The 26,368-nt window shown below is 42.3% G+C and overlaps 1 protein-coding gene across 6 annotated transcripts in view; it reads left to right on the plus strand.

The window, feature by feature from the left end:
- Window positions 1-26,368, plus strand: part of SGMS1 (sphingomyelin synthase 1) — a 330,841-nt gene that overhangs the window by 270,919 nt on the left and 33,554 nt on the right. For all 6 annotated transcript variants that reach the window (XM_018041353.1, XM_018041350.1, XM_018041352.1 and 3 more), the window contains one exon: window positions 17,812-18,663. In XM_018041353.1, the coding sequence (XP_017896842.1) occupies window positions 18,041-18,663 (623 nt within the window). In that variant the 5' untranslated portion in view covers window positions 17,812-18,040. The remainder of the gene's footprint in view (window positions 1-17,811; window positions 18,664-26,368) is intronic.

Genomic DNA, 26,368 nt, shown 5'->3' on the forward strand with positions numbered 1-26,368 from the left:
TTTATACATTTGGTGTCACATATGTTAATGTTAAGAGATTTCAGAAACGCATGTGAACGTGCATTCAGTTGAGATAATACTTTATATATTGACATTTTGAAATTAGTTCACTATAATGTAACATAGTAATATATGTTCAAGGCTTTTTAAGAACTAAGAATTTATTTCACCTGATGCACAATAGCTTTAGCTATGCTTGTTCAGATCTTTCAATTTTATCATGCCTTAAAAAAGTTAACTAATAACTTCTGTAAACTTATATCTTTTTACATCATTGATTTAGTTGCAGGGTTCTCTTTTGTTGCATTGAGTTATAGCAAAGGAAGCCAGAAAACAAAGCCTATTACATTTCTAGATAAACCAACAATAAATGTTTAAGTGATTGTCTTACGGTTAGTTAGTGCTTCTCATGAACTGTGTTCTTTAATTGTAGGCCTTTGCGCTTCTTTGAGGTCCTGCTCCCTAGGCGTAGTCTCATTAGGGTGAGATTGCAGAATAGCTCAGATACGCAGCATGTTTGAGAGACTGCAGAAGTGGCCCCGTTCCTAATTGCAGAGTCACTAGACCCACGTTAGAATCACGTGGGTCTAGTGTAAGGAGCCTCAATTGCTGATTTAGAAAAGAGGGGTTCTAGTTCTTGCAGTTTCGCCCCTAGATGTATTGCTTAGGTGTAGGGTCTCTGTTGGAAGATGTCTGTCAAACCCTTCATAGTTTGCTGCTGCTAAGTCGCTTCAGTCATGTCTGACTCTGTGCGACCCCATAGACGGCAGCCCACCAGGCTCCCCCGTCCCTGGGACTCTCCAGGCAAGAACACTGGAGTGGGTTGCCATTTCCTTCTCCAATGCATGAAAGTGAAAAGTGAAAGGGAAGTTGCTCGGTTGTGTCCGACTCTTCGCGACCCCATGGACTGCAGCCTCCCAGGCTCCTCCTCCCGTGGGATTTTCCAGGCAAGAGTACTGGAGTGGGGTGCCACTGCCTTCTGTTTGGGAAGGGTGCTGAGTCTGTAATTTCATAGGCTTTCTGCTGCCCCCTGGTGGTATTCTGCCTTAGTCCACAGCTGGGACTTTTACCGATCCCTTGACAACCTGACTCTGTGTTCCAGTGCTGCCTGGCTTGGTGAGTGAGGAGCACCCCTTTTGTGCAGCTGAGCTTTGGTTCTGCTAACCATTGGCCAATTGATAAAGAAGCTCAGCGAAGGTGAACCCTGGAAATTTGGGAAATTACCAGATCGTTGGAGCCAAGAAGATAGCCAGTGATCACTAGACAAGAGTTGACCAGCTGATGGGTATTCCTTTTTAAGAGTTAGTATAATTGCTGTCAGAAAAAAAATGCTTAGTATATTTTATTTTTTGAGTGTGGAGATAAAGGTAAAGAAGACCTACACTTGCTTTTCCTGAAATCCAGGAGACCAGGGAAGGAGTCTGGCACAAGGAGCCATTTGTTGGAGAAGAATAAAACATGATGGGAACACAGACGTCACCTTTCTGGCTAGGACCGACCACAGGATGTACATTTAGGTGCCGTCAATTTAGAAGTCACCCCTTTAGATCACCTCTAGGCTGAAAATAGTTAAAACTCACCTAGTTCTCAAAGTTAGTATTAGGAATTTATTTTGGGACATAGACTTGAACTTGATTTCTCCTAACTGGGCCTGTGCCTTGTTGCTAATTCTGCAGTGTAGTGTTGGTCACCAGGGTCATGTTCCTCATACTAGCTTTTTTTAAATTCTGTGAGTCACATATATTTTTTATTAGTGTAGATTTAGAAGAGATTTGATAGGTATTTTTCTCACTGAAAGGGAAAGACTTTCGTTTCCCAGCCAGTGGGGATTTCTGATCCTCAGTAAACTATAAAAAGTTGTTTCACTTTAGATTTTTTTTTTATTTTACATTAATCAAGAAATTGCGTCTTCTCTTGACCTACTATTAATCTGTTACCGACACTAGGCAGTCCCAGTGTAAACACCAAAGGTGTACTTTAAATTAATAGTGTTCTGTTATTGCCCATGGGGATCAGGGCCCCCATCAGGCTTCCAGAGTCTGGGGTTATTAAGAGTGGTGATGCTGGGCTTGTCTGGTGGCTCTGTGATAAAGCATCTGCGTGCCAGTGAAGGAGATGCAGGTTCGATCCCTGATCTGGGAAGATCCTACCTGCCACACAGCAGCTTAAGCCCACGAGCCACAACTGCTGAGCCTGTGTTCCAGAGTCTGGGAGCCGCGCTGCTGAAGCCCACGTGCCCGAGAGCCTGTGCTCCGCAGCAGGAGCAGCCACTGCGACAAAGATCGGCCCCTGCTCACTCCCGTTAGAGAAAGCTCACACAGCAGTGAAGGCCCAGCACAACCGAAATAAAATCATTCCCTGGTGGTCCAGTGGTTAAGAATCTCCCTTCCACTGCAGGGGGTGTGTGTTTGATTCCTGGCCAGGTAACTTAAGATCTCATATGCCTCATGGCCAAAAAAAAAAAAAAAAAAAAAACAACCATGAAACAAAAGCAATATTTTAACAAATTTGATAGAGGCTTTTAAAAAAAATGTGATGCTTCTGTTTCAAATTATTAGCACACATCTAACTAAAACTTTTTTAAAAAACAATTTCTAGGTAGTGGAAGCATTCTGGGAGAGAATTAATTTAGAAACTGAAATAGTAAACCTTCTTGTACATTTTGATGATGTATGAGATGAGAAAAATACATTTGAAAACTGAACTGCTTTAGAAAATATGGGGAAATGGTTATTGTTTAGAAAATATATCTGAAATTTATGATACTGTTACTCTCCAGCAAATTTTTAGAGTAGCGACAGGACAAAGGAGAAGACTTTGAGCTTCTAGGGGAGGTAAAGGTGAGAAGGCAAATACATGGGAAAAGTAATGGTGGGAAAGGGTTAGTGTTAGCAGGGTTTGTTATATAGAGTCCGCCAGTACCATCTTTGGGCTGATGCATTTTTAGACTCTTAAAGTTGTTTCCAATGACTGATTTCTGTTCTTCCTTGTAGAGGAAGAGGGAATATGTCTGCAAATTTATGCCCTTAATTCAGTTCAGTCGCTCAGTCGTGTCCGACTCTGCAACCCCATGGACTGCAGCACGCCAGGCTTTCCTGTCCATCACCAACTCCCAGAGCTTGCTCAAACTCATGTCTGTTGAGTTGGTGATGCCATCCAACCATCTCATCCTTTGTCATCCCCTTCTCCTCCTGCCTTCAATATTTCCCGGCATCAGGTCTTTTCCAGTGAGTCAGTTCTTTGCGTCAGATGGCCAAAGTATTGGAGCTTCATCTTCAACATCAGTCCTTCCAATGAATATTCAGGACTGATTTCCTTTAGGATTGACTGGTTTGATCTCCTTGCAGTCCTACTTTTGGGAAAATAGGGGGACAGCAGAGAGCTTTTTCTGAATCTGCTTCTGTTCTTAAGCCCATGTTTGGGTGCCCAATGCACTGTGAGGCCACACCAGATTATTGAAGTTTGGAGCTCAGAAAGGTTTATTACAGGGCAAAGCAAGGATAACAGGTAGCTTATGCTCAAAAAGCCTGAACTCCTCAGTTCAGTTCAGTTCAGTTGCTCAGTCGTGTCTGACTCTTTTTCTTTTCTCAGAGAAGAGTTTTTATAGGAAAAATTGATTTGGGGGCAGGGGAACTGCAAGGTGTGTAGCCCTCCTCTGGCTGGTTGGTGTAAGCTAACAGGCTGGTGTTCTGGGACTCTCAGCCATCAGTCTTCTGGATCTAGGCAGTCTGGGGTCCACTGTTTGAGCCCAGCCTGAAGTTACCATCGTCAGCCTGGGGTGGGGGCCCTACTTCCTGCAGAAGAGCTCAGAGATCTGTATCAAAGTATTATGCACCTCCCCTAAGGAGGAGCTGGGACCCTGTCCTATCCTGCACTGTTGCTTCTTTCTATATTCCCTAATTCCCCTGATTCAGTTCAGTTCAGTGTCTCAGTCATGTCCAACTCTTTTCGACCCCATGAATCGCAGCTCGCCACGCCTCCCTGTCCATCACCAACTCCTGGAGTTCACTGAAACTCATATCCATCAAGTTGGTGATGCCATCCAGCCATCTCATCCTCCGTCATCTCCTTCTCCTGCCCCCAATCCCTCCCAGCATCAGGGTCTTTTCCAGTGAGTCAACTCTTCTCATGAAATGACCAAAGTATTGGAGTTTCAGCTTCAACCTCAGTCCTTCCAATGAACACCCAGGACTGATCTCCCTTTAGGGTGGACTGGTTGATCTCCTTGCAGTCCAAGGGACTCTCAAGAGTCTTCTCCAACACCACACTTCAAAAGCATCAATTCTTCGGTGCTCAGCTTTCTTCACAGTCCAACTCTCGCATCCATACATGACCACTGGAAAAACCATAGCCTTGACTAGATGGACCTTTGTTGACAAAGTACTATCTCTGCTTTTGAATATGCTGTCTAGGTTGGTCATAACTTTCCTTCAAAGCAGTAAGCGTCTTTTAATTTCATGGCTGCAGTCACCATCTGCAGTGATTTTGGAGCCCCCCAAAATAAAGTCTGACACTGTTTCCACTGTTTCCCCATCTGTCTGTCATGAAGTGATGCGACCAGATACCATAATCTTCGTTTTCTGAATGTTGAGCTTTAAGCCAACTTTCTCACTCTCCTCTTTCACTTTCATCAAGAGGCTTTTTAGTTCCTCTTCACTTTCTGCCATAAGGGTGGTGTCATCTGCATATCTGAGGTTATTGATATTTCTCCCAGCAATCTTGATTCCAGCTTGTGCTTCTTCCAGCCCAGCATTTCTCATGATGTACTCTGTGTATAAGTTAAATAAGCAGGTTGACAATATACAGCCTTGACGTACTCCTTTACCTATTTGGAACCAGTCTGTTGTTCCATGTCCAGTTCTAACTGTTGCTTCCTGCATACAGGTTTCTCAAGAGGCAGGTCAGGTGGTCTGGTATTCCCATCTCTTTCGGAATTTTCCGCAGTTTATTGTGATCCACACAGTCAAAGGCTTTGGCATAGTCAATAAAGCAGAAAGAGATGTTTTTCTGGAACTCTCTTGCTTTTTTGATGATCCAGAGTAACTGTTTAAATTTGCCCTTTGGAGCTCAGAGTAGGTCTAGGAGCCTGAAAGCCTTTTTCCTACAAACAGGAAAGTGACACCGAAAGGCTCTTGTGCCTGGGAGGGCCCCATAGCGTCCCACTTGGTTTCACTGCTCAGTTGCCTCCAGCTCAGAATAGCAGTTTGCCAGCGCAGTATATTGTGCTCCCCTTGGAGGCCAGAGCACGGCCTTCGCGCTTTAAGCAGTGGTCCTGGGACAGAAATACCAGTTAGGGATGTCAGGGACGGAGATTGGCAGTTGTGGTTTGAGGTGCGTGCATAGTAAGTCACGTCAGTCATGTCCAACGTTGTGTGACCCTGTGGACTGTAGCCCACCAGGTTCCTCTGTCCATGGGATTCTCCAGGCAAGAATACCAGAGTGCGTTGCTGTGCCCTTCTCCAGGGGATCTACCCTACCCACAGATCTCGTGTCTGCCTGAATTGGCAGGCGGGTTCCCTGTGGTTTGAGGTAAGGTGGAAGAAAACGCAGCCAGGGTGGAGCTAGAGCATTCTTCAGGATTTTGTCTCCTTAAAAATAAGAAATAAATTGGTACAGAATAATAGTAACAAACATTCTCAATCACTGTTCCTGAGTATGTACTGGACTCTCAGTATAGCAATTATAATAGCACTTTGAGTTCTGAGAAATATTCTTAAATAATTTCTCTGGTTATAACTTCCCCATTTTTTCCTATGCTCTTTCTTTAGCTCCTACTAGTCACATACTAAACTTTCTAGATGACTGTTTTAACATTCTTACTTTTTCTCTCAGTTTTCCATCTTTCTGTCTTGTTCTGCTTTCTGAGATATTTTTTCCAACTTTATTTTCTATTGACATTTTCATATTTACCATGAGTTTCCAAGACCTTTTTTAAAAAATCAATTTTTTTTGGTACCATTTTGTTCTTGTTCAACATTTCTTTGAGAATGTTCATAATAGTTTTTCTTAACATTATAATTTCCCTGCTTAGTGTGTTCTTCCAAGTTCTTTTTTTGTTTTAAGCTTTCACAGTTATTAGAGTTTCTTCAAATGTCTAATAATTTTTTGACCCACTCTTATTTTATAAAAAGCACTAAAAATGCTGTTTGAAAGCACTTTGCATGAGTGGAACTTGTTTGCTTGGATTTCAGTGCAAGATAATCAGTGCTCTTTTCTCATAAAGTGTCTGGAGTTGCGGGGAGGGGGAGGTCTGCCTGGAAGTTTTCATTCTGGCTCCCAGCTTGCTGGGTGTTTAATGAGGTAAAGGATTAGGACAGGTCTGGCAACATCTCTTTGTAACTTTTATTCAATCCATTGTAGTTAATACCCCACCTTCAACTGTGTTCCTGTTCCTTTTCTAGCAACTCTCCATTTCCGTTTTCGAGACAATAAACTTCCCGTCTTCTGTGGTGTTGGGCAGAGGTGGTTGTTCAACTGTGGGAAGTGAGAATTTGATGGTCTTTCAACCAGTCCTATTTTTAGCTCCACCTCACCCCCATTTTGCGATGTATCTATGCCTCCAATTGCTCATGCTTCTAAGGCCTCTTTTTACACAGACTGCTTTTCATTTCTCCTCCTCACTGCCGTAGGGTTTTGTTTTCTTGGGTTTTTTCTCAGCGGCTACTAAGTCCCTCCGCTTCCTGGCCTCCTCAGTTAGTCGTCTCTGGTTCTCTTTGCCCTTCTCCCGCTCCTTTTTCATCCCTGTATTGTCACTTCAGGAGAGCTTTAAGAGGCAGTGGAAATTAATGCGTGTGTGTGTTTATCTGTGTGTGTGCGCCCCGTTGTGTCCAACTCTGTTATCCCATGGGCTGCAGCGCACCAGGCTCCTCTGTCCATGGGATGTCCCAGGCAAGAACACTGGAGTTGTTTGTCAGGTCCTTCTCCAGGGGATCTTCCTGACCCAGGAGTTGACCCCATGTCTCCTGCACTGCAGGTGGATTCTTTACCACTGTACCCCCTGGGAAGGCCCTAGTGCCCATGTTTAGTTAGATATTAATATATTTAAAAAAAAATAAGTTCCATCTTTTGATGGACTGGATTCCACTTTCCACTCCTTTTCTGCCTACAAAGAGTGTATGGGTGCTGGATTGCTTGAGTTTGGGGATTGGAAAAAACCTGTCAATTGCATTTAAACATATACTGTATATTTTTGCTCATTTCCCCTTCTCTTATGACCTCCCTGTAACCTTTTGCTTTCTCCTTTCCATCCTGAGGTATCAGCCCACCACAGGCCAAGGAGAGAAGCTGGGATTTTCCTGTGTTTTCTTTCAACACACCTGTCTTGTCTTTTCTTTTTTCCCTACCATGTCTTACTCTTTTATTAATGTTTTAATTCTCTTTTGTATCATTAGTGCACTCACTTAACCACCTCTTTAAACTTAGTTTCTCAAGCTCATGTTGTTTGTCATGCCTGCTAGGTTTGCCTCATGGTGGATTATGTCCTTACATGATGTATACCTTTCAGTAACTTGTGTATCCCTAACTGAGATTGGTTTTTCCACGGGAACTCTGTGAACTCTCGCTTGTTGAAGAGTCTCTAAGGGGCTGCTGTGCATTTACTTCTCTTTTGTAACTTACATTAATTTCTTAAAGTTTCTTTAAAACAGAAGATAGTAAAACATGGCCTCATCTTTTTCCCTAAGCCAGTGACTTTTTTCACAGCCCTCATTTATGATAGATTCAGAGGGTTGTGCAATCTCTTTAATTCTAGCTAAACAAGCAGTCCAGTGGAAGGGTTTTAGCTCTTATTTTTAAAAAGCAGAATGGGGAAAAAAAAAAAGATAGAAATGGAGTGAGATGTGGGGGAAATAAGAGCCTGGGTTAGCTGTTCCCAGGCTTCTTGAGGCAGATAGATCACCACTGTGCATGTCAGCTGGACATGAGAGCCAATGGAATTTGGAAACATCAGTTATGTCCTAACAATCTTGAGTGCTGCCAGATTGTGTCCATGTCCCAGAACTATAGATTAACTTGATGAGTGTTATAAAATAGCCCTGCTGTTTCAGACCTAGAAAGGCAGTTCATCAGTTGAGTGGGAATAGACTCTTCAGAGATTGGGTAATTGTGTTCTGAGAAAGAAAACCCAGGGGAAAACTATCGTGATTAGTTGTCATTAGTGTTAGGCAAAGTTTTCCTTGCTGTAATGATGATAAGGCAGAATTTTCACATGGGTTTTACATTTTGGCAGTAGGCTGGAGAGATGGATATTGAAGAAAATCTAGATGACAGAAGAGTTGTCATTCTGATGGTTTGTTGTTGTTTTCTCTCTGGATTGATAGACAGTATCTGAGACCAGAATTTTTTTATGCACTTAGGTTCAGATTTCAGCTTAATCATTGTCAGTGGTTTGGCTCATATCCTGAGACTATTATGTTTGGGGAATTTGATGGCTTTGGAACCTAATGATACACAGAGGGCAAAAGTTCCAATTATTTAGAGAAATCTGCAAGCCCATTTCATATTTTTAAAGAAAGCAAATGTAGGAAGCATCTGTTTTCGATTTTGCAATGCTGCCTGTACGTTTAAAAACAAAACATCCTTGAAGGGAAAACAAGCCTTTTCTTTTCCAGACACAAGTAATGTATCTTTATCAAGGAAATTAGAAAACACTGGAAAGAATAAAGCCAAAAATTATTTCATAATTTTGTAACAGTTTAGAGGTAATATACACCTCGTAGACTTTTCTGCTATGGATATTTGTGATTCGTGTTTCCAAAAATGGTATCATTCTCTTTGTAACCTGTTTGGCAGAACTACACATACATATATATATATAAATATGTATCACAGTAAACATAGAAGTACAGTCTAGTCTTCAGTGGAGGCTTCGTATTCTGTTATATCATGATGTATTTAGTTCTCAATTTCAGGATCCATTTCAAAAGGAGTGATTTTATTTGCTAACTAGAGTCTGGCTATGGAACTGTGAACACGGTACATAATAGCAATTCAAAATAAATTAAAGTTTAAAGGTTAAGGCATCAGAAGTCATCTGAAATTTCCTCAACAGTAGATTGAAGCTATGTGATTGTTATTCTAGCCATTTTTTTCTTCTTCTGATAAATACAGTTTTATAACTTCTGCCTATTTAAGTCGATTCTTGTTAAGTAACAACAAAAAAATTTTTATAGTTACCTAGATTGGTTTGGAGAAAAGCAATCAGGAGTTATCCAAATTGATTCAGAGAAAGTGTAAAACACCTACCTCATGAGTCTTCTTTCATTGGGCTGCATTGCCCTAAAAGGTCCATTAGGTTACTGTTGACTTTTATGGAAAGTTCTGGTAGATGTAAAGACCTTTATCTGGATTAGAAGTGTTTACAAAAAGGCAGTTCATCTGTTTCCTAATAAAATAATATCAATACTTTGTGTTTCTCTTTAGGAGGTTTCCCACAGGTAATTTCATGTTATAAAATCTGAGCTAAATATTACGTGCTCACCAAATTTCGACCTTGTCTTAAGTTGATTATGTAAGCCAGTGGAGTAGCACCACATGGATGCCCCAGGCTGCTTTTGCTTTTAGAGATTTGACACAGGGAGCCAACGTTCACGTCGCAGTCATGCACGCTTTGTTTCCTACTTTTTCTTGCTGTTACCAGCGTTTAGAAACTTCCGAAACTTCCCTATAGTTTCTTCCCTGACATGCCAGCTATGTTTGTTCAATCTTGGGTCCATTGTGCCTTTAACAACTCATAAAAATTCAGTTCTTTGTATTAATTTTATATACTGCAACTTTACTATATTCATTGATTAGCTCTAGTAATTTTCTGGCTGTGTCTTTAGGGTTTTCTATGTAGAGGATCATGTCATCTGCAAACAGTGAGAGTTTTACTTCTTTTCCAATCTGGATTCCTATTACTTCTTTTTTATCTCTATTTGCTGTGGCTGAATCTTCCAAAACTATGTTGAACAGTAGTGGTGAGAGTGGGCAGCCTTGTCTTGTTCCTGACTTTAGGGGAAATGCTTTCAATTTTTCGCCATTGAAGATAATGTTTGCTGTGGGTTTATCATATATGGCTTTTATTATGTTGAGGTATGTTCTATTTCTGCTTTCTGGAGGGTTGTTATCATAAATGGGTGTTGAATTTTGTCAAAGGCTTTCTCTGCATCTATTGAGATAATCATACGGTTTTTATCTTTCAATTTGTTAATGTGATGTATCACATTGATTGATTTGCGAATATTGAAGAATCCTTGCATCCCTGGGATAAAGCCTGCTTGGTGATGATGTATGATCTTTTTAATATGGTGTTGGATTCTGTTTGCTAGAATTTTGTTAAGGATTTTTGCATCTATGTTCATCAGTGATATTGGCCTGTAGTTTCCTTTTTTTGTGGCATCTTTGTCTGGTTTTGGTATTAGGGTGATGGTGGCCTCATAGAATGAGTTTGGGAGTTTACCTTCCTCTGCAATTTTCTGGAAGAGTTTGAGTAGGATATGTGTTAGCTCTTCTCTAAATTTTTGGTAGAATTCATCTGTGAAGCCATCTGGTCCTGGACTTTTGTTTGTTGGAAGATTTTTTATTCAGTTTCGATTTCTATGCTTGTGATGGGTCTGTTAAGATTTTCTGTTTCTTCCTGGTTCAGTTTTGGAAGGTTATACTTTTCTAAGAATATGTCCATTTCTTCCAAGTTGTCTAGTTTATTGGCATATAGTTGCTGATAGTAGTCTCTTATGATCATTTGTATTTCTGTGTTGTCTGTTGTGATTTCTCCATTTTCATTTCTAATTTTGGTGATTTGGTTCATCTCCCTTTTTTTCTTGATGAGTCTGGCTAATGGTTTGTCTATTTTATTTATTTTCTCAAATGCCTTATAGTGTATAGTGAATTCCTATACACTAACAATGAGAAAACAGAAAGAGAAATTAAGGAAACAATACCATTCACCATTGCTATGAAAAGAATAAAATACTTAGGAATAAATCTACCTAAAGAAACAGAAGGTCTGTATATAGAAAACTATAAAACACTGATAAAAGAAATAAAAAAGGGTGCAAATGGTTTGAGAAATATACCATGTTCATGGATTGGAAGAATCAATATAGTGAAAATGAGTATACTACTCAAAGCAATCTACAGATTCAGTGCAATCCCTATCAAGCTATTAATGGTATTTTTCACAGAACTAGAACAAATAGTTTCACAATTTGTATGGAAATACACAAAAACTTTGAATAGCCAAAGCAATTTTGAGAAAGAAGAATCGAACTGGAGGAACCAACCTGCCTGACTTCAGACTATACTACAAAGCCACAGTCATCAAGACAGTATGGTACTGGCACAAAGACAGAAATATAGATCAATGGAACGAAATAGGAAGTCCAGTGATAAATCCACGCACCTGTGGACACCTCATCTTTGACAAAGGAGGCAAAGATATACAGTGGAGAAAAGACAATCTCTTTAACAAGTGGTGCTGGGAAGACTGGTCAATCACCTGTAAAAGAATGAAACTAGAACACTTTCTAACACCACACACAAAAGTAAACTCAAAATGGATTAGAGATCTAAATGTAAGACAAGAAACTGTAAAACTCCTAGAACAAAACATGCAAAACCCTCTCTGACATAAATCACAGCAAGATCCTCTATGACCCACCTCCCAGAGTAATGGAAATAAAAGCAAAAATAAACAAATGGGATCTAATTAAACTTAAAAGCTTTTGTACAATGAAGGAAACTATAAGCAAGGTGAAAAGACAGCCTTCAGAATGGGAGAAAATAATAGCAAATGAAGCAGCTGACAAAGAATTAATCTCAAAAATATACAAGCAGCTCATTTCCAGAAAAATAAACGACTCAATCAAAAAATGGGCCAAAGAACTAAACAGACATGTCTCCTAAAGAAGACATACAAATGGGTAACAAACACATGAAAAGTTGCTCAACATCACTCATTATCAGAGAAACGCAAATCAAAACCACAGTGAGATACCGTCTCACTCCAGTCAGAACGGCTGCTATGAAAAAGTCTACAAAGAATAAATGCTGGAGAGGGTGTGGAGAAAAGGGAACCCTCTTACATTGTTGGTGGGAATGCAAACTAGTACAGCCACTATGGAGAACAGTGTGGAGATTCCTTAAAAAACTGGAAATAGAACTGCCTCATGACCCAGCAAGCCCACTGCTGCACACACACTGAGAAAACCAGTTGAAAGAGACACGTGTACCCCAGTGTTCATCGCAGCACTGTCTACAATAGCCAGGACATGGAAGCACCCTAGGTGTCCATCACCAGATGAATGGATGAGAAAGCTGTGGTACATACACACAATGGAGTATTACTCAGCTGTTGAAAAGAACACATTTGAATCAGTTCTAATGAGGTGGATGAAACTGGAGCCTATTATACAGAGTGAAGTGAGTCAGAAAGAAAAACGACAATACAGTATATTAACACATATATATGGAATTTAGAAAGATGGTAATCATGACCGTATCTGCAAGACAGCAAAAGAGACACAGATAGAAAGAACAGACTTTTGGACTCTGTGGGAGAAGGCGAGGGTGGGATGATTGGAGAGAATAGCATTGAGACATGTATATTACCATATGTGAAATAGACGACCAGTCCAAGTTCAATGCAGGGCACTCAAAGCCAGGGCACTGGGACAACCCAGAGGGATGGGATGGGGAGAGAAGTGTTCGGGATGGGGGACACATGGGGGACTCCATGGACAGAGGAGCCTGATGGGCTGCAGTCCACGTGGTCACAAAGAGTCGGACACGACTGATCAACTGTACCACTCAAATTCTGTAGAGTTATGGAATAAAGAGTCTATGTGCAGCTTTTATTCTTCTTTTACATCTTCCCAGTTCCGAGAACTAAGTTTAAAGGTTTGAGCTCTGCATTATTTCTCAGCTTCCTCCCAGTAATGGATTCAGGGTAGCATCTCTGGATGATGGTGGTAATGGTAGTTTTCTGAGTCCAGCCTTACGTACAGTCTTCTGGGTCTGTGTTAGAAAGCACTTTGCCTTTCCCACCTCAGACACACCGTATGCTATAAATTGACTGTGTAGGCCCAAGGGACAGTCACTGTCTCGCTTCTCCTCCTACAGCCAGGCTCTGGGGTCTCTGAGTAAGTCCTCATCTTTTGGCTGTGGCCTTGGAAGTCCTTATTGCATGCGTGCTCAGTCGTGTCCGACTCTGGACTGTAGCCCACCAGGCTCCCCTGTCCATGGAATTTTTCAGGCAAGAATACTGGAGCGGGTTGCCAGTTCCTACTCCAGAGGACCTTCTTGACCCAGGGATCGAACCTGCATCTCTTGTGTTTCCTGCATTGGCAGGTGGATTCTTTACTACTGTACCACTTGGGAAGCACCCATACTACACTTAATCTTAGCTTTAGCCAAAAGGCTGGAAGGTACTGAGTAGCTGCGTAATGGTTACTTCCAGAGAAATGAGTTTTTTCCTTATTGTGTGATTTCAGCATTAGCCTCAGGAAAGCTACATGTGTGCCTTTATTTTCAAGCTTCCAATCTTGCTTGGGAAAGAAACTTTCTTTTCTCATGAAATTCGGAAAGATGTGCTTACTCCTGTGTCCGAATGATTTGGGCTTTTAAAAATGCCATTTGGGACTGGCTGCTTCATTTAATAGTAATGAGATGTCACTATGGGCCCTGGTGGGCATTCGAAAGGAAGCAGGACATTACAAAAACAACAAGACATATTTCTTGGAGTATTTAATAGCGTTCATTCCTTTTACATGATCGTCACAGCAGGAGCAGCCCATGTGAGGACAGGAAAGGTAGGTAGTTGTTAATGCCGTTTTCCTTCAGAAGCTGAGCTTGAAGAGGTTAAAGGATTTTGTCAAGAAAGGAGGTAGCTGGAGCTCTTCCGACTGCATCTTGCACACAAGACGGTTAAATTGTATTTTGTGGCATCGATATTAGAGGTGTACAGATTCAGAGAGCGGGAAAAGATTGTGAAGGAGTGACCAGGAAAGGCTTTGCGGAGAAGGACCTTACAGACAAAAGGAAGAATCTGGACTTGTTGGAGGGGAGTAGATGGAGCACTCCAAGTTGGGGGTGGCGGGCCACAGGGGCGTCTTAAGGAGTGAAGAGTCTGTTTGTTCCAGTTAACTAATGGGAGCTGCTGGTTTATTTTGCTGTCTCTTTAAGAATTCCACTGGTTATTTTAAACTGCCTGATGGACTTGTTATTCGCAAGATTAGTGTTTTTTCATTTGGATAGACAGTGCAGTGCGTGCGTGCGTGCGTGCGTGCGTGCGTGTGTGTGTGTGTCTCATGTGTGTGTCTCGTGTATGTGTCTCTCTCTCTCCCTCTCTCTCTCTCTCTCTCTCTCTCTCTCTCTCTCTCTCTCTCTCTCTCTCTCTCCCCTCTCCCCCTCTCCCCCCCATAGCCCTGTATTATCTCCTACCATTTGATATTTTTCTGCTTTGAAGAAGATTGTGTCTGAGGAGGATATTATCTGACTGTGTTTCCCCATCAAAGAGAAGTGAAATAATACCTTGTCCTTGGTCTGGTCTTTGTGGTTCTGAGGGGTTTTCCCCTCCTGGTAGACTTCCTGCATCGGGCAAGGGGATAAATGAAGAACTTGTGTATATGAAAAGCCCATGTTCATTTCTTTGAGCCTGAATATTCAATCACTGATTTTTCTTTAGAGTTCTCATAGCCACTTCAAGGTGCTGAGCATTCCCTTGGCTCCGTCCTGATTGCTGAGGGATATTTGGGGAGAGGCCTGGGGTCTGATGCCGAGAGACTTCCTTTCCTACAGGACCTTCCGCTGGACTCCCATTTGGCAGATGTCTTCTTGTCACTCTAGGTTGGTTAGTGGTGATTGAAGCCCCTCTGTAGTGGTTTTTAAGTGGCCAGAGATTCACTTTGGTTTCATTTCACTTTCATTTCTCTCTGGAGGATACCCATCTTATTCTCCTTGACCATTCAAATTGTTTGAAAGTAGTTTTGAGTATCAGTGGGATTTTCAGTAGGTTTACTTTCCATTAAACCATCTACATGTTGCTAGTTGGAAGGGACATTTCCTTGGATACTGAGACAATACTGACTGGACACCTTTTGGCCCCTTTGAAGTTGAGACGTGTGGATGCTTAAGGTTGTAGCCCTTGCATGGTCCCTCAGAGTCCCCTGGGGCAGTCTAGACAGACCCTGAAGCATGAGGCGATACGTCAGGAAGGTGCAAAGCATTGAGGGCTCTCAGAAGAGAACTCTCTTGGCAAAGCCTGGGCTAGCTGTCACGCTCTGCCATCATCTGGTTGGTTGTTACTTAGTCTGGAAAGTTGGGACTTAGACATACTGTCCATTTTCATACCAGAGTTGCGTTTGAGGGGTTGGGTTCGGTAGAGACAAGTTTGCTCTTTGAAATCGGAAGGCCTGAGTTCAGGTCTTGTTTGTGCCGGTACCTCCCAGTGGGTCCGTTGGGAGCTCATAGTTACTAGGGAGGGAACGGGATTTAGAGCAGGACAGCCCGGATGAGGTCAGTTTAAGAAGTCCTGGTAGAGTTTCTTTACTGGAGGATTTCCACGTGCTTCTGACATACTAATGTGTACTGCTAACCCTTGGAAGGATTACTCTGCAGTTCCTAGGCTCATTTGGATTTTTTAAAACATAGAGCATTTTCTCAGATTATTATTCCACAAAGCATACTTAGGGAACACTGTCACTCCTAATTTCTAGCTCTTAAACCTACAAATCTGTACAAGTTTTTTTCAGTTAACACAACATTCTTTTGAGAAGTTAGTCCACAATTGGGCAGTGCGTTTCATCATGAGCTATAGTGAACAGTAGCTATTGGTTATGATATAAAATTTGAGAAAGTAAGAAACTATCCTTTTATTTTTAGGCATATTGACATATGACATTTTAGTTTCATATTTGCAGCATGATTTGTTACTTGTATATACTACAAATTGATCACCACAGTAAGTCCAGTTATCATCTATCACTATATAATCGACTTCTCCTTCATCTATTTCACTTACCTCCAACCCTCTCCCCTCTGGTGGCCACCAGTCTCTTCTCTATAAGATTTGCTGTGCTTATTAATTTGTTTTTTAGATTTCACAGATGAGTTATATCACGCAGTATTTGTCTTTCTCTGTCTGACTTATTTCGCTTAACATAATAACCTCTAGGTTCATACATATTGTGACAGACTTGTCACAAATGGCAAGTGTACACTGTTGGTGGGAATGTAAGTTGGTGCAGTCTCTGTGGAAAACAATATGGAGGGTCTCAAAAAAATTGAAAAGAGAACTACCATGTGATCCAGCTATTTCACTTCTGGTATTTATCTAAAGAAAACGAAAACACTAGTTCATAAAGGTCTATGTATATTCCCTTTGTTCATTGCAGCATTATGTATAACACCCAAGATAGGGAAATAATTGAAGTGTCTGTCCATGGATCGATGGATAAAGATGTGTGCGCGTGTGTACATACACAATGGAGTGCTACTCAGTCGTAGAAAACAGAAAGTGCTGGGTTGCACATCCCCAACTTTCACATACGGATTTTAAAGTACTGACAACAATCCTGTGAAGGAGACATTTGATCGTGGCCATTTTGCAGATTAGTAAGCTGAAGTTCAAATAGCAGGTTATGCATGGAGATGCTGAAAGTCAAACTATGGTTTGCCTTTCACCAAAGGCCACATTTCATTAACCACAATGCTTTGTTATAGAGCTCAGTCTTAATTTTAACTTCTCTTGCTTTTTTAAAAGTTTTAAATGATTATCACAAAATTAATATATATTTACTAAAGATAAGTAGGTGAGAGAGAAGTAGAAAATGCCCCCCAAGGCAATCGTCAAGCAGAAGAGCTTCAGTCAGTATGTGATTTCTTTCCCATGTTTTATGCAATGTTATGTTCATTAACCATGCTTGTGGTTAAATATATGTATGTACAACGTATATACATTTTTATGCTCTCTATATATAACTTTTAATCTCCTTACAGATGTGCATTTTGGTTATTGCCACATCACTGATAAAGTATTTTAATAAACACACTGAACCAGGACTTGGAAACTTAACTTGTAGCTCTTTTATACAAGCTGTTGCTTGACTGTAGGCAGGTTCATTGACCTTCCTGGAACTCAGTTTCCTTGTGGGTAAGCGAGGATCAGATCACTGGTTTTGAAGCTGTGGTTTTCTACACAATCTCCTGCAGGCTAGGGGTAGAGATGTCATCAGAGCAGAGAGGACCCTGGCCCTTTACTCCCATCTGTTTTCACTCAAGCATCCACTCTTATAACTCTTGTATAGTTTTGGGGTCCAAGCACATTTGCAAAGAGGAACTCACTGATTTTTTGTGGAAGAGTATAAAATTGTTGGACCTGATGATCCTGAAGCTCGCCACTTCTATGACTCTCTTTTATGATGTCTGTTAAGTTCTGTGTGCTCTGTACATTTAGAACATTTCTTCACCAATCTACACTAATCTAGAGTGGTAATTAAGCAGGTTTGCTGCAGTCTTTCAGCTGATCTCAAGAACAACGTAATAAGCACAAAAAGAATCCCTGATCAGTGCTGAGCAGCATTCAAAGCACTGTTGAATTGTTTCTCAGCAAATTTACCACTGTCGTTGACTTGATCCATCTCAGGTCCAATTTAATGCCTCTTTTGGGGAATACTAACCAGGAGTCATTGGTTTCTTAAAACTAATATATGTGTGAAAACTATGGACTCCACCAATAGCTGGTTTTCCATTTTCCTTATGCACGTGAAGGTTACGAATCTTGAGGGGTTAATTTGAAAGTCCCAGTAGCTTGACTTGTTTCTCTTGCCTCCACAGAAGGAAGAATGTTCTTTGGAAATGAGGTGAATTAATGCTCGGGCACTCAAGAACCCTGGACAGCTACATGAGGTGTTTAAAACCTGCCCTGACCCTCTCGCCACACAGCTCTGTTATGAGGCCTGACAGGATGAACGCAGCGTGGAGGGACGGTGTCCTGCCCTGTCGGAACGGTGACTGCTGACCCACCGGGAGCAAGCAGGGGGGCCCCACGTTGTGTGCCAGCACAATGAAGGAAGTGGTCTATTGGCCACCCGAGAAGGTGGCAGACTGGCTGCAGGAGAATGCTATGCCAGAATACTGTGAGCCTCTGGAACATTTCACAGGCCGGGACTTGATCACCCTCACCCAGGAGGATTTCACAAAACCCCCGCTGTGCCTCGTCACCTCTGACAACGGGCAGCGGCTCTTGCACATGATAGAGACCCTGAAGATGGAGCACCACTTGGAAGCACACAAGAACGGCCACGCCAATGGGCACCTCAGCATTGGCACCGGCGGCCCCTGCCCTAACGGCAGCTTCAGCATCAAGGTCAAACCCAACGGGATGCCCAATGGGTATAGGAAGGAAATGATCAAGATCCCCATGCCAGAACCGGAGCGCTCCCAGTACCCCATGGAGTGGGGCAAGACTTTCCTGGCCTTTCTTTATGCACTCTCCTGCTTTGTTCTCACCACAGTGATGATCTCGGTCGTCCATGAACGAGTACCTCCCAAGGAGGTGCAGCCTCCACTACCGGACACGTTTTTTGACCATTTTAACCGGGTGCAGTGGGCCTTTTCTATTTGTGAAATTAACGGCATGATCCTTGTGGGACTCTGGTTAATTCAGTGGCTGCTCTTAAAGTACAAGTAAGTAAAAGCACAAGTCTGCAGTTTCAGGGATTGGGAGGTGGCATGACAGATGTTTAATATTCATTATTGGGAAATTAAATTGATCAAGCAGTAGGAATCAAAGCACATTCTTTCTTTTTTTTTTTAACCACATAGTCTGTTGAACCAACCAGAGCTCTGGCAGCTTTGAGGAAGTGCTATGTTTTGTACCAGGTTCATACAGAGTGATGAACAGGATTGTTAGAGATGAAGTTTTTTTTTTGTTTTCACATCACAGGAAGGAAAACCCTCAGACATTTTCAGAGAGTACAGGCTATTAAACCGCAGAAAACTATCCAGTCTTGGTGTGTTTAACCCGTCAAATCAGTGGTTGACAGTTGGCCCGTCGGCAATGAATGATGCTATAGCTTTTTCCACACAGAATCAGATCTCTGAACCTTTGTAATATATATCTGAAGATGCTTCACACATAGAATTCAGAACAGCTGGTCCAGAGTGACTTGAGCTAGTGGAGAGTGATACCCACTTTAAGGTAGGATGTGGAGGAACCTGCACGGCTTTCCACCTTTCTTTAGAACGTGGGGCATTTAGAGCAGAATTCCAAGTTTCTCAGGATTTTCAGTAGGCATCTCCTTTCAGTTTCAGGTGAATCCAAAGTGGCTTCATGTCCCAGGCTCTAAACTCAATGCAGCATAGTTATTTGCTTGCATAGAGTTGCGTGTAGCAAACTGAACACATACTTTGCCCTCGTCACGGGTGTCTGATTTTTTTTCCATTTGCAGAACATCTTTATGGCTTCCACGCATGGGAGTTGGACATTGGTTTGCTAAGGAACTGAGTTTCTGTCTGGTAGACTGTGTTGCATGACCCACAGTGTGGTTGCATATTAAGGAAATCATCTTAAAGAAAACAAAATTCAGACTGAGAATTTATATTGAACTTTAACGGAAATGATAAGCTTTTTCTTGTATGTTTTATGAAGTCTGTGTTTTCTTCCCTTATAAATTAGATATCTAGAAGTGGAAATAAAAGCAACTCCTGAGTCTTTGCCAGTAAAGGGCTATCTTTATGTTGTATATAGGAAGCTATTTAAGTAGCCGGTTTTCATTTGGGGGCTGGTTTGGCTATCCCAGAGTTTAAGCAGGGAAGCCTGGTGTGCCACAGTCCATGGGGTCACACAGAGTTGGACATGACTGAACGGCTGAAAAACAACAACAGAGTTTAAGCTAGATTTGATAAAGGAGCAATGGTCTGGGGTGCGTTTGAGTTGGTGGAAGAAAGACTGTTTGAGAGGCTAACTAGATAAGAATAGGCCGTAGAAGTATGAGATGCTCAAAATTTACTAATTATGTTCTTCTGACTGTCAGACTTCAGTTCTGGTTTTGACTTTCAAAATTTTTTCCCTAGAAGCTCATTAGAGGGGAAAAAAAGTCTGTGTATTTTCCCTTAACAAAGGCAAGGTCAACTCTAAATTAGGTTTCCTGGGGTCTTCCTGATTTTTGTTGTTTTGTTTATATGAGTTTGTTTTCTGGTTTTTATCAAAATTCTTACATGCCAGCTAATAATTTACTGCCCAGAAAAGAACACTTATGTACTTGTATGTACACATCGAAACCTTTCACAGAACTGTGACTTTTGATTCTTGTTCTAAGAAATGTCCTAACCACAGGGATAATTGCTTTAAAGTATATTACTATTGGTATTTCTCTCAGCAGGGGCTTTTCCTCAAATCTGTTTCTTTTGAGGCTTTCAAATTTTGTGTTTTACTGGTATTTGTTGCTAATACTGTAGTCATTTACGTATTTAAATTGTTCTACAGCCATAAATCACTTAATTCGTGCCTGGGGCAAAGTTAAGCCAAGGCTGGGACACAGGCAGCCCGGGCCCCAGCCCCAGCCATGTGCTAGCATGCTGATAGAGTGGATGAATCTCCAAATCTCAGAAGCCTTGTTTTTCTCACAAATACAATAAAGACCTCTCGGTCTAGATGATTTCTATTTCTCTATACCACTGTGTTTTATTTGATTACAAAATCACTGAATGAGCCAGTTACATTTGAGTGTTGCTAGCTGCAGAGCATTTGTAGTTCAGAATATGTCCAACTTTAAAGATTCTTTAAAGTCCTCTCTCTGGTTTCCGCGTTGGCAGGATAAACCAATTATTTTCATGAGAGTCTTCAGCATCCCCACCCCTGTCCGACTCCTGGGGCACATCCCTAGCTTCCCATCTCCCTCCTTGAGACCTCTCTGGAGTGTGTGTGGCACACCAGACCTGGGAAAGGCAAGAAGAAGGATAGAGGTGGGCGCACCAAGCAGTGGCTGTTAATGAGCTCCCTTTCCCTGGCCCTCGTAAGGGTTCAGCTGTTTCCTAGTTCAGAGAGATGCCCTTATTCCAGTTATTTGGCTGTGACAGTGTAGCAGTCTTGTTATTCAGCGTGTTGGGAAAATGGATCCTTCTGGTTATGGAATATTCTGTTTAAAAGCAGTAACCCTCTCATATTTTCTGTGCTCAACTCTTCTGACACTTGACCCCTCTCCCTCTAACCCCTACTCAAACTCAACTTTTCTAAAAACGGATTTATCATCTTTTTCTTTCAACTTCTTCCTTCTCTGTAAGCAGTGGCATTTCCTAGAAACCTAGAACTTCTCAGTTCCTTTCGTATAAATAGTCTCTGCTGCTGCTAAGTCACTTCAGCCGTGTCCAACTCTGTGTGATCCCATAGATGGCAGACCACCAGGTTCCCCCATCCCTGGGATTCTCTAGGCAAGAACACTGGAGTGGGTTGCCATTTCCTTCTCCAGTGCATGAAAGTGAAAGTGAAGTCGCTCAGTCGTGTCCAACTCTTAGCTACCCCATGGACTGCAGCCTACCAGGCTCCTCTGTCCATGGGATTTTCCAGGCAAGAGTACTAAGTTCTGTCAATTCTAATTGCTGATTCATTACCTCTTTTCATTCCTACCTGGTGATGTATAGTGAGTACTCAGACGGAGGCCCAGTTCCCTAGCCTGAAGCTCAAGGTCCTTCATATCTGGCCCCAGGCTGTTTGACCTCATCTGTAGCTGCTCTACTCAGCGGTTTCCCTTGAACCCTCCAAGCTCATGTCACATTCTGTTCTATTCTGTGTGTGTGTGTGTGTGTGTGTGTGTGTGTGTGTCTAAGTTCCCCAAGGGAAAAGACCAGATCCTATTTGTCATTCATCTTGGTATCCCACTGCCTCATACAGAGTCTGGCACATAGAAAGTGCTTGTTTAAAATTCATTCACTGAGACCCTCCCGAATGCCAGGCACTGTGGTAGACCTTGGGGCTGCTGCAGTGCTCAGAGGCCCCTGATGCTCACGCGGAGCTTATATTCTCACCAGGATGAAACAGTTTGTGAACAGATGAATATAGCAGGGAGGGAGTGGTATTTTAGATCAAGTGTTTAGAAAAGGCCTCTAATGAGGTGAGCATTGAATAGACACCTAAATCAAATGAGGGGGATACCAGTCGGTGTTTGGGGCAGGAGCAGTCCTGGTAGGAGACACAGCAAGGGCAGAGTCGCTGAGGTTTACTTGGGGAAAAGCCACAGGCCAAGCAAACTGGGAGAAAATGGCCATACAGAATCAGGGAGGTGTGGACGGCACATGGGTCGTGGAAAAAAGAGGCAGGATTTTTGTTCCAGGTGTGATGACAAGTCATTAGGGAAGAATGCTGTGGACAGATTTGTATTTTAGAAGAAGCACTCTGGCTGCAGTGAAGGGAACAGGTCAGCAAGGCTGGAAGCGGGGGATGGGTTAGGGTGCTCTTACACATGGTCCAGTTGGGAGATGACCATGAGGTAGACTCGTGTTTGGCCAATGAATCCATTTGGTGCTGGGCTGGAGGGGAGGGACAAGCTCTTTCTAGAAGCCATGGCTTCGGTTACACTTAGAGCTCCTTATCATATATAGCCACAGGGCTGGCGTCTTACAGAGACTCAGACGAGGTTTTTGGGTCTGTCTCTGAATCTCTGAATTTTATCAGAGATTTAATGAGGAATGAGTCAAGATTGAGATTGAATTCACTTATTTGGGAGCTCTCACAGCTTTGCTGGAATGTATTTTATTTCAGAGCAAAGTCAGGTGATGTGTTTATTCGGATATTTGTTTTCTGTCACGGCTGCTTTGGATCAGATATTTGCCTGCAGGGCTTCCCAGGTGGTGCAGCAGTGAAAATCCACCTGCTAACAAAGACCACGCTTCAGTCCTGGGTCAGAAAGATCCCCTGGAGGAGGAAATGGCAACCCACTCCGGTATTCTTGCCTGGAGAATCCCACGGGCAGAGGAGCCTGGTAGGCTACAGTCCATGGGCTCTCAAAGGGTCGGTCAGACATGACTGAGCTACTGAGCACACACATTTGCCTGCAAGGAATAGCACTAGTCATTTTGGGGGTGGGAGTGGATGGTATAAAGATGAATTAAATATTGCAGGATGATTGGTCCACTGGTGGTAGAAAGATCTGAAGAAAGAAAGAAGGAAAGGAGCCGCGGGATACTTGGGACATGAGGTGAAGTTGAAAGAACTTTGTGGTTGAGCATTTGGGGCATGGGGTAGAATAATCTGGCATAAACTGTTGTGTAACATTATGGAAAGAATGGTCACCACGTAGGTTCTTTGAAAATTGATCTCAGGCCAAAAGAAGGAACTGGAGAAGGGGATGGTGTTGGCCGATCCTGCGTTAAGACTTGATGTCTCTGTTCAGAACTGTCTCTCGGGGCGTGATTGATCCCACAGGAAGGAGTACAGGCTTCCAGCGTGGCTTCCCAGGATTACGCTCTGAGGACACTGCAGTGGACTTTTAGGTGTTTGGCAGCAGTGTGTTTTTTATGTTCAGAGACTGCTTCGGAAAAGACTGACTTTGTGTTTTATCCTTCGATAACATGCCCTGGGTTTGGAGGCCTTATTTGTTAGGCAGGTGTCTGCAGCGTTTGCCTGTCTCCTGTGGATGGAATCTAATTTCCAAGGACATAATCCTTGTGCTGATGGGCAGCTGCTGCTCTCAGATGCTTATTTAATGTTTTTGTTTGTGTTGTGTTTTATTCAATAGAGAAGATTCTCCATCAGCATGTATCTTTCATTTCACCCCAGTTTAATTCCATCCGTGTCTCTTTTCACATTAAGTTGATTGGTTTAAAGTGCTTATCCCTTTCATCTTCTAATCCTCAGAGTAGTTTATGACCAGAGTCACTGTCAACATTTTAAAAACTTTGTTTTCAAGTCTTTGATGATTAAGTAAGTCCGTAAAAGCTGTTGATGTAGAGCATTTAATGTGAAGGAGTTCCCTCCAATAATGTTTATTTTTCAAGTTCCAGAGGGCCTTTTTTAAAAAAGGCCATTTCACTTTATTAGAAATCAGCGGTGCCCTGTGGGCCACTAGGCTGGTCTCTAAATGGAACTTCAGGGCATCTTTACATTAAGTACTTTATCAAGAATTATTGAAAACTAGTGCTAGAGATGGAGCGCTGAGCAAAACAAAGCCTCATAGAAACAAAAGTGCATAGTTATCTTCTGGGAGTTTTTGTGTGTTCTCACAGTAACATCTCAGGTTGTTGAAGTGTGGGTTGTCCCAGACTATCCTAAAGTACAAAAGTCATGAGGACAAAAATTCCCTTCCAAGCTGTAGGGCACCTAGTGCATTATTTAATCAACTGATAAACCATCCTATTCCTCTCCAGCCATAAAGCAAGATAAGAGCTCAGAAGTCATCATTTCCCTCCCTTGCTTCTCTCTACACACATGTACCTGTATCTATTATATACTTAACTCAAAGTCTCTATTTTTCTGTTCCTTTTTATCCATGTTGTCGAAAATCGTTATCACCCCATTCACATGGCACATTCCAAACATTTGAGTAACAGGAATTTTTTTTTTCTTACATGCGTTGAGTTATTTGATCCAGTCAGCTCTTAAGATGAGCAGGACCATTCTTTTGTCTCTGTGAAGATAACTGATGATAACACAGAAAAGATGTTGACTTGCCCAAGACCCCACACAGAATATTTAGAAAATTGAAAGTTTTTCAGTGCAATCCCCTGAAATGTCCTGGGGAAGTATATTTTCTTAGCAGATATAGTACCATTGATTAGACAAGCAGAGGACCAGTAGAAGAATGAAACCAGATAAGTCCTGCATTGAATAATAAGGTTTATACATTGCATACAAACCAGGAGACATTCCTACTTGCTCCAGGATTGGACCTGCCAAACCTGCAGGCCAGCCTGTCTTGCTGTCCCACCGTTGCTCATGGAAGTGTGCTGAGCTCCGTCCCATCTGCCTGCTGCCCTCTGACCTGCCAGGTGTGGTGTGGTCCCTGTCACCACGGGTCTCGGAAACCCCCAGTGCCACCAAGTGCAGTGACGCTTTTCCACTGCAGACCACCAGTCGGGAGTGCCCAACCTTGTTCTTTTACTTTATTCAGTTTTGCTTCGAGGATAATTTGCTTTACAATATTGTGCTGGTTTCTCCCATAGATCAATACGAACCAGCCGTAGGTATGCGTGTGTCCCGTCCCTCTTGCGCCTCCCTGCCACCTCCCACCCCTCTAGGTTGTCACGGAGCCCCAGGCTGAGCTCCCTGCACACACAGCGAATTCCCACGGGCTGGCTGTTTCGCCCGTGGTGATGTGCGTGTCCCGCGCTGCTCTCTGTTTCTCCCACCCTCTGCTTCCCCTGCTGTGTCCACGAGTCTGTCCTCTCCACCTGCATCGCCGTTGCGGCCCTGCAAATAGGTTCTTCTTCTTGCTCTTCTAGCTGGTTTTCTCCCCTTGAGTCTGACCCCATTGTCCATCTGGGCTGCAGAGCCTGGGCTGAGATCCCGTTTTCATTTTGAGGACCTTTCCTGTCCCCTCTTCCCGTGTAATCTGGACCTCCTAGGTGTTTGCCAGCTTCTGCTCCACCTCCCTGGAAATGGGGAAGAACAGCCAGTCTAAGCCCTCAATGATGGATTCGCTGCCAGGCTCTGTCTCACTTCTCATCCTCACATTAGCGAACAGATGGTCGTACCTGCTTTCACCTTTTCTTTTATCAGTTTCAGTCTCAAGACCTAAATATTAGCCTGAACTCTAGGAATTGTCAGGAAACTAAATTCAGTAATCCCAGCAATTTAGGTTTTAAGTGAGCATAAATATTATAAGTGGCTTTTTAAACTGAGAGGATAAAAGGGAGAGAAAGAAAATACAGAGATGCAATAAATTATAGTTTTCATGAGTTAGTTTTTATTTGTGACCCTAAAGAAACTAAGTAATGTACCTTGCTTATAGGCAGATTAGAAGGTAAAAATAAACAAAAAGGAAAAATTTGCTGATGGCACCCAAGATAAATAATGCTAACATCTGATTTCATATTTGGCCTAATATTTTCCTGTATGCTCATATAGGTGTAATCTGTATATGTGTGTATTTTTAGTACCATATTTGCCTTGTATTTTACAATGTGCCTCAGGATCGTCTCTGTCCCTTTCTCTTAAAAAATCATCATGGATGTCTGTCTAAGCATTCATGATCTTATTTAGAAGTCACTGCATCTGTCCCTCTCAGCTGTTTGTATCAGGGCAATGGCAGTTAAGCATCAGTTATATTGTAAATCTTGGTTTAAGATCATCTTAGCCCTACAGGCACCTGTTGACTTCAGGTGAGTTTGGTCAGGTTACTTAACTACTTGTAGTAGCATTGTTTCCTCATCTGCATAATGGGAACAATAAAAATAG

This window comes from Capra hircus, chromosome 26 (assembly GCF_001704415.2).
Source record: "Capra hircus breed San Clemente chromosome 26, ASM170441v1, whole genome shotgun sequence".
NCBI lineage: Eukaryota > Metazoa > Chordata > Mammalia > Artiodactyla > Bovidae > Capra > Capra hircus.